Source organism: Malaclemys terrapin, chromosome 11 (assembly GCF_027887155.1).
Source record: "Malaclemys terrapin pileata isolate rMalTer1 chromosome 11, rMalTer1.hap1, whole genome shotgun sequence".
NCBI lineage: Eukaryota > Metazoa > Chordata > Testudines > Emydidae > Malaclemys > Malaclemys terrapin.
Window position 1 is genome coordinate 36,203,890 of NC_071515.1, and position 18,053 is coordinate 36,221,942.

Here is an 18,053-nt window from a genome sequence, read left to right on the forward strand (position 1 = left end):
GACGCTTATTGATGGTTTCTTACGCGAATGCTGGAGATCTTTACTACAATCACGTTTCTTGTTCAGAACCACCAAAATTCGTGACGAAAATAAACAGTATCTCAGTTGTGGTTGGCGAGCCAGTAGAATTACAAGCAACAGTGGAAGGCTCTCAGCCAATTTCTGTCCAGTGGCTTAAAGACAAGGAAGACGTCGTTAGAGAAAGTGAAAACACTAGGATTGCATTTGCGGACAACGTTGCAACTCTACAGCTGGCAAACGCAGAACCAGGCAGCGCTGGGAAGTATATCTGTCAGATCAGCAATGATGCTGGAACTCGGGAGTGTATGGCTACCTTAACAGTTCTAGGTTGGTAACAAAGATGACGGTGGGGCGCGGGGGGATTGGGGGAATACCTGCATCCAAAAGAACATAGGAACAGTCAGACTGGGTCAGCCCAAAGGTCCATCTAGCCCAGTATCCTGTCTCCAGACAATGGCCAATGCCAAGTGCTTCAGAGGGAATGAACAGATAAAGTAAGCACCAAGTTACGCATTCCCTGCCCATCTTTATAACGTTCAGGAGGCTAGGTGACATATGGGGTCAACACACCTTTTTGAGTGTGATTTTAAAATTGAAATGAAACTGACCACCTCTTTGTCCCCAACTATTATTGGTCACGAAACCACTTCATAATTTGGCACCATTCATAACTCTTATCCTCTGCTCAGTCGAGGTCCGAGAGAGAGAGAGAGAGACTGCGGAAACCGAGTGGAGAAAATGTCACCGCTTTGTCTTACACATATGGTCAGATGTGGAGTCCGTACTATTCTTTTCCTCTGTATTTATTTATTTATTTATTTTATTTATATTAGGACAGCATCTAAAGTCCCCAACTAAGATCCTCATTGTGCTGGGCGCTGCACAAATACATAGTAAGAAATAGTCCTTACCCCAAAACTACTTACAGTGTAAGATAGACAGACAAATGGGAGAAAGGAAGTTTCATAAACTTCCCTGACTCGACAGGTTGCAATGCAATTTGTGTTAAATACAGTCAAAACAGTTATTTGTACTAATGTGGTGGTACAAAGTATAGAAAGCTAGCGAGTAAGATGAGTTGTTTACAATGACTGTTGCTCACATCTCCTTTCAGAGCCGGCAATCATTGTAGAGAAGGCAGAACCAATGCGAGTGACGGTGGGAGATGTTTGCACTTTAGAGTGCAAAGTGGCGGGCACACCCGAACTTTCAGTTGGCTGGTTTAAGGATGGGAAAGAACTGACAAGCAGCCACAAATACAAAATTACCGTCCATAACAAGGTATCTACGCTTAAAATTCTCGATTCGGAAAAGGGAGACAGCGGATTGTACACCTTTGCCGTGCAGAACGACGTTGGGAAGAGCAGCTGCACAGCCTCAGTTGATGTTTTAGGTTGGTTCGGTAGTTTTTCTTCTGCATTTCGCCGAGCTTTTCTTTGGGAAATGTTCCTGCCTTTTAAACCGCTGTGGATTTGTTACATTTCCTTACACAGATCGTATCATTCCGCCTTCTTTCACAAGAAAATTAAAAGAAACAAATGGTGTGCTAGGTTCTTCGGTGCTTCTGGAGTGCAAAGTATCTGGGTCGCCACCTATTTCAATCGCTTGGTTTCAAGATGGAAATAAGATAGTTAGTGGAGAAAAACATCAAACCACGTTTTCAGATAACCTCTGTGTTTTGCAACTGAATTCACTGAACTCATCAGATACGGGAAGTTACACCTGTAAAGCTACTAATGTAGCCGGGTCTGATGAATGCAGAGCTGTATTAAACGTACAAGGTCAGTATGAGATGGCCAATTAGCTCTTTGCCATAAATCCTCTTCTGTATAACAATTTTTCTTTCTTGGAAATGTCTCTTATTTTCTGGTCATATTTGGAGGGAAACTATTCATTCGAACATAAAATGTTTTGCTCTTCATCTTCACATTGTACATGTAAAGATCAGGTTTATTTGATATTGACTTGACTTTTTTTAAAAAATTGTTTAGAACCACCCTCTTTTGTGAAGAAGCCCGAACCCTCGGATGTTTTACCAGGCACAAGTGTAACTTTCACAAGCGTTATCAGAGGAACCCCTCCATTCAAGGTGAACTGGTTTAGAGGGGTCAATGAACTGGTACCGGGGGATAAATGTAACGTCTATTTGGAGGATTCGGTTGCAGAACTGGAGTTGTTTGATGTTGGTCCGCTTCAGAGCGGAGATTATACTTGCCTAGTGACTAACGATGCTGGAAAAGCATCTTGTACAGCACGTCTTTCTGTAAAAGGTTTGTACAGATTGAAATGTCTCGTTTTTTCTCTAAAATATATACATCTTCGTACAGCTGGACTCAATATTTTCGACTTTTTATTGCTCATTAGAACCAGCGGTGTTTGTGAAGAAATTGAGTGATCACTGTGTTGAGCCAGGAAAATCCATAGTTCTGGAAAGCACATACACTGGTAGCCTCCCAATCTCGATTGAATGGAAGAAGAATGGCAAAACTATAACTCAGTCTGAAAAATGCAGCATCATCACAACGGAAAAATCTTGCATTCTGGAAATTCTCAATAGTACAAAAGATGATGAAGGAGAATACACTTGCCATGTTGAGAACGAGGCGGGAGGGGACGTTTGTGAAGCACTAGTGTCTACATTAGGTGTGTTATCATGTTATTTAATTTTTCTTCATTATGCTTATCAGAGCGTCGCTCCTAAGGTATAAATATTCCTTACTCATTCTGACTATTTGGTTTTTTTAGAACCTCCTTATTTTGTTACACACTTGGGACCTCTGGAAGTGTCAGTTGGAGATTATACAACTTTACATTGCCAAGTTGCTGGAACACCAGAAATTACAGTGTCTTGGTACAAAGGAGATACAAAACTAAGATCTAGTCCGGAGTATAAAATGTTCTTTAGAGACAATGTTGCTACTCTAGTTTTTAACAAAGTGGATAACAATGACAGCGGAGAATATATCTGCAAAGCAGAAAACAGTGTAGGAACTGCAACTACAAAGGCTCTCTTAACAGTTCAAGGTGATGATTATTATGTTTGCTTGTTCAAAACTACTCTTTTTAGCTCTTTCTAGCAAAACTTTCAGTATAGAAAAATTCCACACAAAACATTTATTACATACTTGGTTTGTTTTTTACAGCGCGCAAACTTCCGCCTTCCTTTGCAAGGAAATTAAAGGACATCGAACAAACAGTTGGCTTACCAGTTAAATTTACCTGTCGTCTAAATGGTTCAGAGCCTATTAGCGTGACTTGGTATAAAAATGGTGTACCTTTAAGAGATGACCATAATGTGCAAACCTCATTCGTAGATAATGTAGCGATTCTCCAGCTGTCTCAAACTGAGATGAGTCACACTGCACAATACTCCTGCACAGCTACCAATGCTGTTGGAACTGCTACCTCCAGCGCTAGGCTCACGGTCTCAGGTTCGTTTGCTCTTGAATCTTTTCATATTGAAAGCATGGTCTAGTTTTTTGTTCTTTGTACGTGAACTGATCTCCACAATGTTTGATGACTCTTTCAATGAGAATATAAAGCAATCAGTATTCTACTGTTACTTTTAAATTCTAGAACCCAAGCAACCTCCCTTCTTTGATATAACACCTGCATCCATGGAAGTTCCTACTGGAGAAAGTGCTGATTTCGAATGTCATGTTACTGGCGCCCAACCAATACATGTCACCTGGGCAAAAGATGGCAGAGAGATCCGAACGGGAGGAAACTATAATATTACCTTTATAGCAAACACAGCTCACCTGAGAATTCTGAGAGCAGGCAAAGGAGACTCTGGCCAGTATACCTGCCAAGCTAGCAACGAAGTTGGAAAAAACTTTTGCTCGGCCCAACTTAATGTCAAAGGTACTGGTATTAAGTAGGCCTTATTAGTGAGGTTTTCTTGGGAGAAAAGTAGTTAATTTTTTATTTTTATGCCCTCTGTGTCTTCAAATGTTGGAGGTAAACTGAGAGGACCTTTTCAAACTACAAACATTAAACGGTGGCTATCATAGATTTTAAATCTTCATCTTGTTTTTCATGCTGCAATGTTTGAGAGCGTAAATTTTGTGTACTGTATATGCAAACGCGTTAATTTCTCCCTTAATTCCTCTTGACATTATACGTTATGTGTAGTTTTATCTATTATCTTCCATGTCTTTTTCTAAGTTTGATTGTCTTCTTTGAGTACTGATTTAATTTTTAAGCTAGAATATGGTGACACTTTTATGTAGAGGCGTTTGGAAGATTTTTGTAGATAAAATAGCAAACTGATAAAACTTAGAAATTGGAAAAAAAGGTAGTGTCTTTTTATTGTATATTTTAGGACAGTAAACGGTCGTCAATTAAGTCTTCAACTTTAATGGATATTTCACTTACCTTTTATGGATGAGTGAACTACACTGGAGTATGAACCATCCATGGTCTTCATCCCAAAACCTGCATGGATTTTTTTTAGGTTTAAAATTGTGTAGATGTGTATACAGAGGGAGAGCCTACACGCTTATATATACATACATTTTGGCCCCGATGAAGCCAATGACAAAATTCCCATTGACTTCATTGGGGCCTGAATTTTCACCACAGATGTCGTTCATGCTTTGGAGCAACTCCTTTGGGCTCAGTGGGGTGTTTCTGCATTTCCACTTGTGTAGCTGGGAACATAATTTAGCTTTAGATATTGTTTTCATCTTCTTCTCCCTTCTTTTTGTCATTCGAAGACAAGCCTAATTTAATTTTGTCCCTGTGGTATTCTAGCAAGTTACAAAATTCTTATCCTCTCAAGGGCGCTTATTCTGCACAATCATTTTGACAAAATCATTTTGAGAAAAACTGAATGTTGTTTATTTATATTTATTTATTTCGTTTATAGAAGCTCCAAAGTTTGTTAAGAAACTAGAAGCTTCAAGATTCGCTAAACAGGGGGATTCAGTTCAACTTGAATGTCAAATAAGTGGCTCCCCCGAAATCAAAGTTGTGTGGTACAGGAACGACACTGAGATCCATGCTAGTGAAAAATACAGGATCTCATTCAGTGACTCTGTGGCAGTTCTCACCATTACTGATGCTAACATTGAAGACAGTGGAGATTACATTTGTGAAGCACACAATTCTGCTGGTACTGCAAGCTGCAGTACTGTTGTCACAGTAAAAGGTTAGAAGCCTTTATTTCACGATTCTTTTCTTATTTCCTTCCATTCTTACGCAGTGCCTTTACCTAAGCGACTGTGCACCCTCAAAATAGCAAAATCAATCTAAAGAGCTGCTTCAAAAGATTGCTCCGTCCTGCTTCCACCGACGTAAATAGCAAAACACTTGGAGCAAGATCCCATCCTAACCCAAATGACTGTGTGTATCACACATTATTGGCATTAGTAGCTGCAGTATTTAGAGAACCCAGTCGGGGACCCATAGTGCAAGGCGCTGTATAAACACGCAGTCCCTTCCATAAAGACCTTCGATCCTTGTCTAATGACAAGATGCAACAGGTGAATGGAACGAACAGCTAGGTGATAGGCCAAGGGAGGAGAAAGAAACAGGAATAGGACTACCGCGTTGTTTTGGTGTAAAGTAGTTGGGTATTCCTTGTAGCCAGCTCTCTACCTACTCTCTATCAGCGGTCAGAGCTCTGCGAGTATCCTGGCAGAAGTGGAATGTGAGAAGGCATTCACAGGGTAGCGGATTTATCAATTTGGGGAGTCATGTATAAGGGCAGCATGGGAAAGAACGTAGGCGTGGCTGGGAGAGGCGGACTGGCAGTAAAGTCTAGAAATTTTAGAAGAGAGGAAGCTGAAGTGGACGAAGTTAATAGATCCGATCGTAGGGCGGACTAAAGTGAAGTGTCTTGAAGGTCAAGCCAAGAGAAGCCCATCCTTATTAACATCCTCTGTTTGGGAAAATGAATAGGATTTCTGAATTCAAAGTATTTGCATAGGTATCACATTTCTATACTAGGAATTTATAGATGTAGAAATAAGTATGTGAACTGTTAGCTGCTCAGCACTTTCGAAAGCTAGGTCACATTTGGAAGTCTAAATATGACTTTACGAGCATAACTTTTTAGGCTCCTATTTCTGAATATCTTGGCCCGTGTTGTTAACGAGAAACCTATCCAAACACACTTATAGGCTCTGATGTTATTCTTTTTTATAGAACCTCCGGTTTTTAGCAAGAAACCTACCCCGGTAGACACACTTAAAGGTTCGGATGTTGTCATTCAGTGTGAAATTTCGGGAACCCCACCATTTGAAGTAGCCTGGTTCAAAGACAGGAGGCAAGTCAGAAGCAGTAAGAAGTTCAAAGTTACATCTAAAGAGTTCACAGCCAGCGTCCACATTCTTAACCTTGAAGCTTCAGACACTGGGGAGTACCAATGCAAAGCCATGAATGAAGTGGGAAGTGACACTTGTGTTTGCGCTGTGAAATTCAAAGGTTTGTATAAAGGAGCAGACGCAGCATACACGTTTTCTTTTCTTGGCATTATGGCTATTTCTCTCTAAAGCTGACTGACATTTTTACTATGACTCTTCCCATCATTAGAACCTCCGAGATTTGTTCAGAAGTTAAGTGACACTGTAGCCTTTGTGGGGGAACCGACCGCTCTGCAGGCTGTGGTGGAAGGCTCTCAACCTATTTCGGTTCTGTGGCTTAAGGATAAAGGCGAAATCATCAGAGAAAGCGAAAATGTTCAGATATCCTTTATGGATAATATTGCTACTCTCGAGCTCGCAACCGCAGAAGGAGCCAATGTTGGAAAGTACATCTGCCAGATCAAAAATGACGCGGGGATGAGAGAGTGCTCGGCATTTTTACAAGTATTAGGTTAGTAAAAGCTTCTAGCCCACAATAAAAAATAAAATCGCGTTCTCCGTGTAATCATACTTCCGGGACACAAAAGCAGCTTTCGATAATTTGCTATTTCATTATGAATTTTCGGCTTTACAATGAGATTTTACCGATTAGACGGCTTTTTCTTCTTTCAGAACCAGCAGTCATTTTAGAGAAGCCAGAACCGATGTCCGTTACGGCTGGGAATTCATTTACATTAGAGTGCACAGTGGGTGGAACACCAGAACTTATTACAAAGTGGTTTAAGGATGGACGAGAACTACAGAGTGGCCGCAAATATCAAATCACCTTTTCCAACAAAGTAGCTACGCTGAAAGTTCTTTCTGCGGAGGCGGGAGACAGGGGACTGTACACATTTGAAGTGAAAAACGAAGTTGGTGAAAGTAGCTGTACATCCTCGGTTGATGTTTCAGGTTAGCTGGCTAGTACCTTAGTTGTCATTTAGTGCTGTCTTTTCTTAAATTTTAATTAAAAACAAACCAACCCGTGGTTTTGTCGCCTTTTTCTACGCAGATCGCATTGTCCCTCCTTTTTTCACAAGGAAGTTAAAGGAAACATGCGGGGTGCTGGGTTCCTCAGCGCTGCTGGAGTGCAAAGTTTCTGGATCACCACCCATTTCAGTTGCCTGGTTCCAAGATGGAAATGAGATTGTTAGTGGAGACAAATATGAAGTCTCATTTTCAGACGATGTTTGTGGTTTGAAACTGAATGCATTGGACTCATCAGATACCGGACCTTACACCTGTGCCGCGGCAAATGCCGCTGGCTCTGATGAATGCAGCGCCTTTTTGATTGTCCAAGGTCAGTAAAAGAGGGCCAAGGTGCCTTAGGCAAAATGCTTCCTCCATTTGCTGCTATTTCTTCCTTGGCAATTTTCAGCGCGCCTATAAATCTTCAGCCAAACTCTGATTTGGTTTTCATCTTCAAACGTAACGATCACACTAATTTGTGAATGTGTCTTAACTTCTTTATGTATGTCTAGAACCACCCTCATTTGCGAAGACACCCGATCCCGTGGAAGTTCTACCTGGGATGAGTGTAACATTCACGAGTCTCATAAAAGGAACGGCCCCGTTCAAAGTTAACTGGTTTAGAGGCATCAGAGAACTTGTGTCAGATAGTACCTGCAACATCTCTTTGGAGGATACAGTTGCAGAACTGGAATTGTATGAAGTAGAACCACTCCACAGTGGAGATTACACCTGTCGAGTCACTAATGACGCTGGCAGCGTGTCTTGTACCACTCATCTTTTTGTGAAAGGTTTGTCTCGATTGCTGCTATTGTTCTTATTCTTATTTATTATTTATTAATGTGTGTGGATGCGTGCGCGCGCAAAGATTTGTGAATATCTTGGTTTTTCCCCCCTTCTTCTATTTGACTTTTTGCCTTCCATTTTGTTACTGTAGAACCAGCAACATTTGTGAAGAAATTAAGTGATTCCAGTGTAGAGCAAGGGAAATCCATCCTTCTGGAAAGCACATACAAAGGAACTCCTCCTATTTCAGTAACATGGAAGAAGAATGGCTTCCATATAACACAGTCCCCGAGATGTAGCATAACAACTACCGAAAAATCGGGCATGCTGGAAATTCCTAACAGTACAAAAGACGATGAAGGGGAATACTCTTGCGAGGTTGCCAATGATGCCGGAGCAGATATGTGCCAAGGCCAAATATCAATCCTAGGTGTGTTGCTATCTCCGATTCTTAACCACTCTTGTAATAATAATGGTCAGTGTAAGATTTGCTCTCTTTTCTGTGATGCTGATTGCGATCATTTGTGCTTTAGAACCGCCTTATTTTGTTACACACTTGGAACGTGTAGAGGTGACAGTCGGGGAGACCGCATCTTTTCAGTGCCAAATTGCTGGGACGCCGGAAATCAAAGTCTCCTGGTACAAAGAAGATACAAAATTAAGATCGACCCCTGCTTATAAAATGTACTTCAAAAATAATGTGGCCGCGCTAGTTTTCAACCAGGTGGAGAGCAGTGACCTTGGAGAATACGTCTGCAAAGCAGAAAACAGTGTTGGCTTTGCTTCTTCCACGGCTCTGCTAACTGTTAAAGGTGATGGTTTCATTTCAAATATTTCAGTAATGACTCTTTATAGTAACAGGCTTATCGTAAATGCAAATTGTCTGCAGGTTGGCAGGATGCCTTATTTCCTACTTATTTTCTTGCAGACCGTAAGTTTCCACCGACCTTTGCAAGAAAACTAAAAGACATTCAGGAGACTGTTGGTTCCCCCGTTACCTTTGATTGTCGCATAAATGGCTCGGAACCTATTCAGCTGTCATGGCATAAGGATGGGGTGCTATTACACGATGATGATAACATGCAAACAACATTCTTAAATAACGTAGCAACTCTTCAGATCTTGCAGACCGACATGGCTCACTGTGGCCAATACTCGTGCTCAGCTCACAATGCTCTTGGGACTGCTTCTTCCAGTGCCAAGCTCCTCCTCACAGGTTGGTAGCTGCTAAATCTTGTCCCGGTCATTGGCTTTAAACAAACAGAAGATACTGCGTTGTTGTGGAATGCCAAACGGTCTGATTGCGTGGCGGTGAAGCAGCAGCTGTGAGAGTTATGTTGTTTCTTTCCATTTTTAGAGCATCTGAGACCTCCTGTCTTTGATGTGAAACCAGAACCCATTGAGGTGGCTCTTGGAGCAAGTGGTTCCTTTAAATGCCACGTCACCGGATCGGCGCCACTAAAAGTCACTTGGGCAAAAGATAACAGAGATATCCGTCCTGGGGGCAACTACAAGATCACCCTGGTGGAAAACACAGCCAGCTTGACAGTTCTAAAAGTAGGCAAAGGAGACTCCGGACTATACACTTGTTCTGCGAGCAACAATGCTGGAAAGGATTCTTGCGCAGCGCAGCTAAGTGTGAAAGGTATTTAAGAACGCAATGCTTTGTCGTCTTCTTGCCAAGCCTTTTACCTTGTCAGAGAAACAAAACAATGCCGACCTTCTTCTTTTATCTTTCAAGGGGCGCAAAACTGAAAAGCGTTAAATCGACTTAAAACGAGAACCCTTTGTGGTGAGGTAGAGCAAACACGTTGTCCAGGATTTTGACAGCAGTAATTTTCACTTTGATGGTTTTTTTTAGGATTGAATCATATTACATCTTGATCGCTGACGCGATTGCTGAGCAAAATCCTTTTACCTCCTAAAGGCAAATTCTCCTCTCCCACACCAAGAGTCTCAATATGAAAATTTTAGCAGCTGACAGTATCCTGGGGTAGAAACATTTTTTTCCCACCAGTATTCTGCTCACCTGTATAGTATATGGCAGGGGTCGGCAACGTTTGGCACGCGGCTCGGCAGGGTAAGCACCCTAGCGGGCCGGGCCAGTTTATTTACCTGCTGACGCGGCAGGTTCGGCCGATCGCGGCCCCCACTGGCCGCGGTTCGCCGTCCCGGGCCAATGGGGGCGGCGGGAAGCGGCGCGGGCGAGGGATGTGCTGGCCGAGGCTTCCCGCCGCCCCCATTGGCCCGGCACGGCGAACCGCGGCCAGTGGGGGCCGCGATCGGCCGAACCTGCCTCGTCAGCAAGTAAATAAACTGGCCCGGCCCGCTAGGGTGCTTACCCTGGCGAGCCGGGTGCCGAACGTTGCCGACCCCTGTTATATGGATTCTTCGTATCTCTACATTTGTGATCGGACTAATCTGCTTTGGTGTAAACTACACCGGTATGTTAGGAAAAAGAACGGGAGTACTTGTGGCACCTTAGAGACTAACACATTTATTTGAACATAAGCTTTCGTGGGCTACAGCCCACTTCATCAGATGAATAGAATGGAACATATAGGAAGAATATATATATATATATAACATGAAAAAGTGGAAGTAGCCATACCAACTATAAGAGGCTAGTTAATTAAGATGAGCTATTATCAGCAGGAGAAAAAAAACTTTTGTAGTGATAATCAAGATGGTCCATTTTAGATAGTTGACAAGACGGTGTGAGGATACTTAATATGGGGAAATAGAGTATATTAGGGATTTTCACCATTGTGATTTCCTTCATGTGGGCAGGCCTTTTGGGTTTATGTTCTGGATCTGTAATTCCCATTGATCCTTAGACAGGATGAGTGTAGACTCTTTAAAGGGTGTGTCTTCGTAAGGACGTTTTATTTTTTCCCTTAAAGATAATTTTAAATAGTATTAACAAGTATTTATTTCTAATCTGCTGCCTTAAAAATGTGCATCTGGAAGGCACTTAAATGAATTTACATCTGGTTGCAGAATGAGTAACCGAAACTCCTCTGATCAAAACTAGCACAAAATGACATTATTTTTATTTATAATTTTCAACGAATGAATAACAATCATGCCGGAAAACGTATTATTATGTGGCAAATATAGGGCCCAGTTCAGCCAGGGGCTCAAGAAAATGTCTACATTTAAACACGCGCGTTCAGTGAAACTCACATTCTTGACCTTTGCTAGAGGTAATTACCTTGTTGACTCAGGGCCTTAATATTGATAGTGTTCTTCTTTTACATCAAGTGTTAAACACTCTGCAGATAAAACGCATTACTTACTTCCATTTTCTGAGACAGCTGCCATGAACAGAAGCATTACCACCCTCTAAATTTTGCAATAAAGATTGGTTAAATACATGTATTGTTGAAATTTATTTATATTAGTAGACACGTCTTTGATATATATGCTGAATTCCCTACACAATATAGCGATGGCATCAGAAATATAAATATCTTGGTCAATTGCCATTAAGTGCAAACACGTGTCTCAATAATATGTGTGTTAGCTTAGTTGTTTTGAACATGATGCTTCTGTTGCACGTTTTTTTCCTTACCCTCATAGCGCTAATCATTACTTAAAAATCAGTTCTGTACAAAAGCGGCAGAAAGAGACCTAGAGCAGAAAAGTAAAATAAGATAAACTAAATTTAAAAGCTTAAACAGAGGCTTTATACGTAATTAATGTACTTTTGCCCGAAAGGCAGATCAAGAAACAGACTTTAGCCATATACATATACATATATACCAGGTATGTATACCCTAAATGATATAGCAGAAACTGATCTAGAATTCCCTTCCATACATATAACGTGGACAGAATTCAATATAAATTTCTGTCATGGTCAAAGTCACACATCAGCTGAAATCTATGGAACTTCTAACGAGCACAGGTCAGCTGAAAATTTGGCATTTTAAGACTCTGTCACCCACAGTAAGAGTTGAATATTTCAGTGAATCACGTCAATATATATCTAGTTTTCGTGCAGTAGCTGTTTGAAAGTCTGGTTATATGATATATAACCTATTGTAAGTTACATATATGTCAATTCAGTAAACAATACTTTTGTGTAAAATAAATATGTAGTAATCTCTCCAAGGAACTCGGAAAATCATTCTACCTATACAAACCATTGGAAAAGACGCACAAAGAAACTCCCCTGCTTTTGTTTGTTATGTATGCTGTGTATTCGTTTCTGTTATGCTGCCACCAGATATATCACCGGCAGGTGTAAATGCACATTTTGTAGATATTTCTACTCTTCCCCCACGACCCAAATAAGTATGCGCTTTCGGTTAGATATTTAATTGAGGGAATATTTTAATGGATCAGTGCAGTTTAGTGAATCATCTTGTTTACTCTTGTCCTTTGGTTTCATAGAACCACCAAGGTTTAGTAAGAAGCTAGACTCCTCTAGAGTTGTGAAACAGCACGATTCCACTACATATGAATGCAAAATAGGCGGGTCTCCAGAAATCAAAGTCACCTGGTACAAAGACGAAGCTGAAATCCACGATAGCGAAAAATACAGAATGTCCTTCGTTGACGCCGTGGCAGTCATTGAAATGCACAATCTCAGTGTGGAAGACAGTGGAGACTACACTTGTGAAGCTCGCAATGCAGCGGGCACTGCAAACACCAGTACTTCGTTGAAAGTGAAAGGTCAGAACCCCACTCCTCCCTTTTTTGTCGGTTCCTCCTTTTAATCTGCTGTGGAAGGTTAATAAATCTTCTCTTCAGTCAGACAGGCGAGTGCTGCCTTCTGAGAACTCAGGGTACGGATTTTACCAGGGTGCTATGACATGGGAGCCATCTCTTATTGTGACTCGTGTCTTTCCCCTTCCATATCAGTCCAACATAGTGATACAATTTACTGTTTAAATGTTCCTTTTTCTGTTATGTCCCCATCTGAATTAACAGAAACTCAAATTTCTTCTTTTCATAGAACCCCCTGTTTTCAGCAAGAAACCCCATCCAGTTGAGACTTTGAAAGGTTCAGATGTCCACCTTGAGTGTGAGCTTCGGGGCACTCCTCCGTTCCAAATTTCATGGTATAAGGACAAAAGAGAAATTAAAAGTAGCAAGAAGTACAAAATCATGTCCGAGAACTACCTTGCTAGTATTCACATCCTTAGCCTGGGTGACACAGACGTCGGCGAATATCACTGTAAGGCCGTAAATGATGTAGGAAGTGACACTTGCATTTCCTCTATAACGCTAAGAGGTTTGTTTAATGATTTACACATCAGTTATTCCTAGCATCGTGTCATTCTCGTCACTCTCTTCGGGCACTCTCCTTGCGGTTTTAACATGACGTATCTTCTCTTCACCAGCACCACCAATTTTTGTGAAGAAGCTCAGTGATTTCACTGCTGTAGTTGGGGACCCAGTTGAGCTGCAGGCCACAGTAGAAGGTGCCCAGCCAATTTCTGTTCTGTGGCTAAAAGACAAAGGGGAAATCGTTAGAGAAAGCGAAAATCTTTGGATTTCCTATTCAGAAAATGTTGCAACTCTACGGATTGGAAATGCGGAACCAGCCAGTGCTGGAAAATACATCTGTCAGATCAAAAATGACGCTGGCGTTCAGGAGTGCTTTGCCACTCTGTCAGTTCTAGGTTGGTAACAAGGAAACAAAACAATATAGATTATTTTAACCACACTTAACAAACTGATTGCATCTCCTGTCCTGTCATCAAATATGGCTGTGATTTGCATCTCATTTCAGAACCTGCAATCATTGTAGAGAAGCCTGGCCCAATGAAAGTCACCTCTGGAGACTCTTGTACTCTAGAATGCACAGTGGACGGCACACCGGAGCTTACCACTAAGTGGTATAAGGATGGGAATGAGCTGTCTACTGATCACAAATACAAAATTAGCTTCTTCAACAAAGTGTCTGGGCTTAAGATCCACAATGCAGTAGTAGAAGACAGTGGGGAGTATTCTTTTGAGGTGAAAAACAGTGTTGGTCAAAGCAGGTGCACAGCTTCAGTGCGTGTTTCAGGTTAGTTGATTAACTTGTGAATTATCTTTGATTCTTACCATTTCTTTAAAAGGCGTGTCAAGGCTGATTCCCCACTCTGGCACTTTGAGTGCAGAAGGTGGGGGCCCCACAAGGATTTTAAAAATTAATACTGGCCATTCCAAGCTTGTATTAAACTCCCAAGGTTACAGCTTCTCTCTGACCTTGGATGGGTAGATGCTGCCACCACCCAAGTGCAAAAAAAACATTTGGGACCCAGGAAGGCGCACTTGGGAATTCCTCCCTGTGTGGTACCCTCAAGCCCTTTTACCGCCCCCCCCCTCCAGGGAGAGCTGAGAAAGAAAACAAAGGAAATCAGCTGTTGCCACCAGCTAATTAAACAATCTATGCACACCTCTTAGGTCACAAAAAGTCAATTCTGTTTTTAAAAAGTTAAATTTTATTAAAAACAAAAAAGAAGAAAATACATTTGGAACTTAGGCTCTTTGCTAGATTTAAAAAAACCACTTATAAGGATTAACCATCAAAATAACTTTATTGAGGTCCAACTTAAAGGTTACAAGCAAAACAAAAGCACCTGGGGTTAGCACAAAGGAGCCCCCAAGCCTTACAAAATAAAAGAAATAAGCCTAATCACGTTTTCCTAAACATTTTCTGATCTACTTACATATCTGGGGTTTCAAATAAGTAGTTCTAGATATGATCTGATGATTTTTCATACCTAGCTTAAAGCTTTTTATAGCACTGCTACCATGTGTCTCCTCTCTCTGTAGAACAGCCACAGATAGACAAAGGGAATTTTTTATTATAAATTATAAAAAGTTCTAGCCCTCCCATTCGCTCTTTTGGTCACGTATCAACTCTCTTCCTTTTACCTGTGGTCTTGTTAACCCTTTACAGGTAAAGCAAATAGAGAATAGCTACTAACAGGGATTTTATAGCTAACTGGCTGGCTGGGTGTCCATAAAAGGGAGCTCCTGCCCCGCCCCTTCATTTATGACAAGGCATTACACAACAACTGCTTCCTTTGATGTCATGTCAGGCTGCTGCCACTCTGGGAAGACTCACTACTAATGTGACCTTAGGCACCCTATGTGGGCCCACTAGTGTTGTGGAGCTCATGGAGGGAGGGAGTAGGTTGAAGCATTTTTCACCCGACTCCAAGATGAGGCTGTTGCTTGGGGTCAGTCTCATCAACTGAGTCTGCATGTCCCAGATAGTGCAATTCAGTTCTTCTCCTTATGAGAAAGTATTGAAAAAACAAAAGAAGAAAGGTGACACTCAGAAGGGGTGAGTGACAGCATAAGAGAGTATACTGCAACCGGTTCTTATCTTCTCTCAGTACCTCAGGCCTCAAGGGTTGAATTGTAGGCCTGCTTTGGATTCTCCCAAGCCAACATAGGTGTGCCAAAGGCAAGTGTGGTGTTTCTGCTAGATGCCTGGAAACCATCTCCCTTTTAAGTTATACTCTTGTAATATTTATAGCTGTGTTTTATCCTATACAGATCGCATTATACCTCCTTCTTTCACAAGACAACTGAAAGAAACCAATGGTCTGTTGGGTTCCTCTGTTCTTCTGGAGTGCAAAGTGTATGGATCACCACCTATTTCTGTCTCTTGGTTCCATGATGGATATGAGGTCACTAGTGGAGACAAGTATCAGACGACCCTTACAGACAATGCTTGCTCTTTGAAAGTGAACTCACTAAAGGAATCTGATATGGGAACTTACTCATGCACAGCTACTAACGTAGCTGGATCTGATGAATGCAGTGCATATTTGACTGTTAGAGGTTAGTATCTAGAACTAGGCAGAGCTTCCAGATATAAACTAGTTTCTTTGTGGATTGCTTACATTTTGGGGTCTGTTTCTATGAGTCTATTCACCTGTGTTTCGTATGGGAATATTTTACTCTTCATCAAAGTGCACTTGTCTTTTTTGTGTGTCTTTAGAACCCCCTTCTTTCGTGAAGAAACCTGATCCCCTGCAAGTTTTATCTGGAGCAAATATAACTTTTACTAGTATCCTAAAAGGCACCTCTCCACTGGATGTTAAATGGTTCAAAGGAAGCGTTGAACTAGTGCCGGGACATAGATGCAACATCTCCTTAGAAAATGCAGTTGCACAACTGGAGCTGTTTGATGTACAGCCACTCCAAAGTGGAGACTACACCTGTCTGGTCACTAATGAGGCTGGCAAAGTTTCTTGCACAACACAGCTCTTTGTAAAAGGTTTGTCCGGCTTGAAATTTCACACGTTCCTCTAAAAAAATCTCTTGGTGTCAACTTTTAACTTTTATCTTTGTATTGTTCACTGTAGAACCAGCCAAATTTGTGAAAAAACTGAATAATCTCAATGTGGAGAAAGGAAAACCATTAATTCTGGAATGCACGTATTCTGGTACCCCTCCGATTGCGGTCTTGTGGAAGAAAAATGGATTCGAAGTAGCTCATTCTGAAAAATGCAGCATCACTACCACAGAAACCTCTGCCATACTGGAAGTTCCCAGTAGTAAAATAGAAGATCAGGGACAGTACACTTGCCACATTGAGAATGATTCTGGACGAGATCTTTGTCAAGCTGACGTCTCAGTATTAGGTGTGTCCTCATTCCACAAAGGATCTTTTTTATAGTAATCGTCATTGTGATATTTAAATTTTGGAATTAATCATGTGTCTTTGTTCTTTAGAACCACCTTATTTTGTTACATGCTTGGAACCTACTCAGGTGACAGTTGGGGATTCTGCGTCATTACAATGCCAAGTTGCTGGCACACCAGAAATCATTGTATCATGGTACAAAGGAGATACGAAACTAAGAGCAACTCCTACCTCTAAAATGCACTTTAAGAACAACGTTGCCACTTTGGTTTTCGGCCAGGTGGATAGCGGTGATAGTGGGGAGTATATCTGCAAAGCAGAAAACAGTGTTGGAGAAGCTTCTTCATCAGCTTTGCTTTCTGTTCAAGGTGAATAATTCATGTTAACATATTTAAAAGGTTCTTAGGAACACTCTGTGCCTCTACCTGACCAGCTAGAGACCACCCCGGTCTAGAACTCCCTCAGCATTGATTACCTTTTACTAGTGAAAGTCTGGCTGGAAAGTCATTCCCAATGTCAATCTTTAGTTAACCAGCGCTCTCTCTAACGGATACTGGCTTCTGATTTTCCCCCTTCAGAATAGGGCATTCTTCCAGCTCTTTCCAATGTAGAAAATGTGAGACTATTAATCAGAACTTTAAAACCACATTACCGGTTGTGCAGAGCTGTCTCTTGACACCAACCCACAAGCTAAATGATCTAACAAATAATCTCCTTGATTCTTTGTGGGCCTTTTACTGTTTGATATTAGGCAAGTTGGTTGAAAACAATGACTGGATCCTCTATTATCTTCCTGTAAATCTGCCCAATCTATACCACAATTTAGAGTCTTCTTAGGCAGTGCTTACTGGAAAATTCACCAAAGCTGGATAACTTCCCAAAGCTTTCATTGTGCAATACTTCTTTGCTTGCAGAACGTAAACTTCCTCCTTCATTCACACGAACATTGAGAGACATTCATGAAACTGTTGGCTTACCAGTTACATTTGATTGCGGCATAACCGGCTCAGAACCGATTGAAGTATCCTGGTCTAAAGACGGCGTACATATCCAAGATGGCTACAATGTGCAAACCTCCTTCTTAAATAACGTAGCCACTCTCCAGTTTTTGCAGACTGACAAGAGCCTTGCTGGGCAATACACTTGTACAGCTTCCAATGCTATTGGAACTGCTTCTTCCAGTGCCAGCCTCGTGCTTACAGGTTGGTTGGTTATTAAATAATTTCCCTTTAACGTCACCAGGTCATTTTTTCATTTCCATCTTAACTTAAAACAATAGGTGCAACATTTGTTTAACAATATGCTTTAAACTAATTGAGCTTTTAAAA

General features: G+C 41.3%; 1 protein-coding gene across 1 annotated transcript in view; it reads left to right on the forward strand.

The window, feature by feature from the left end:
• The window catches only part of TTN (titin), a 310,422-nt gene that overhangs the window by 78,145 nt on the left and 214,224 nt on the right, over positions 1-18,053 (forward strand). Inside the window, exons 71-97 of the mRNA XM_054044429.1 lie at positions 67-348; positions 1,136-1,414; positions 1,515-1,802; positions 2,013-2,291; positions 2,386-2,664; positions 2,767-3,045; positions 3,165-3,452; positions 3,598-3,885; positions 4,892-5,173; positions 6,172-6,450; positions 6,559-6,840; positions 7,002-7,280; positions 7,381-7,668; positions 7,850-8,128; positions 8,275-8,553; positions 8,657-8,935; positions 9,052-9,339; positions 9,481-9,768; positions 12,522-12,803; positions 13,087-13,365; positions 13,475-13,756; positions 13,867-14,145; positions 15,630-15,917; positions 16,078-16,356; positions 16,445-16,723; positions 16,815-17,093; positions 17,640-17,927. Of these exons, the coding sequence (XP_053900404.1) occupies positions 67-348; positions 1,136-1,414; positions 1,515-1,802; positions 2,013-2,291; positions 2,386-2,664; positions 2,767-3,045; positions 3,165-3,452; positions 3,598-3,885; positions 4,892-5,173; positions 6,172-6,450; positions 6,559-6,840; positions 7,002-7,280; positions 7,381-7,668; positions 7,850-8,128; positions 8,275-8,553; positions 8,657-8,935; positions 9,052-9,339; positions 9,481-9,768; positions 12,522-12,803; positions 13,087-13,365; positions 13,475-13,756; positions 13,867-14,145; positions 15,630-15,917; positions 16,078-16,356; positions 16,445-16,723; positions 16,815-17,093; positions 17,640-17,927 (7,620 nt within the window). The remainder of the gene's footprint in view (positions 1-66; positions 349-1,135; positions 1,415-1,514; positions 1,803-2,012; positions 2,292-2,385; positions 2,665-2,766; positions 3,046-3,164; positions 3,453-3,597; positions 3,886-4,891; positions 5,174-6,171; positions 6,451-6,558; positions 6,841-7,001; positions 7,281-7,380; positions 7,669-7,849; positions 8,129-8,274; positions 8,554-8,656; positions 8,936-9,051; positions 9,340-9,480; positions 9,769-12,521; positions 12,804-13,086; positions 13,366-13,474; positions 13,757-13,866; positions 14,146-15,629; positions 15,918-16,077; positions 16,357-16,444; positions 16,724-16,814; positions 17,094-17,639; positions 17,928-18,053) is intronic.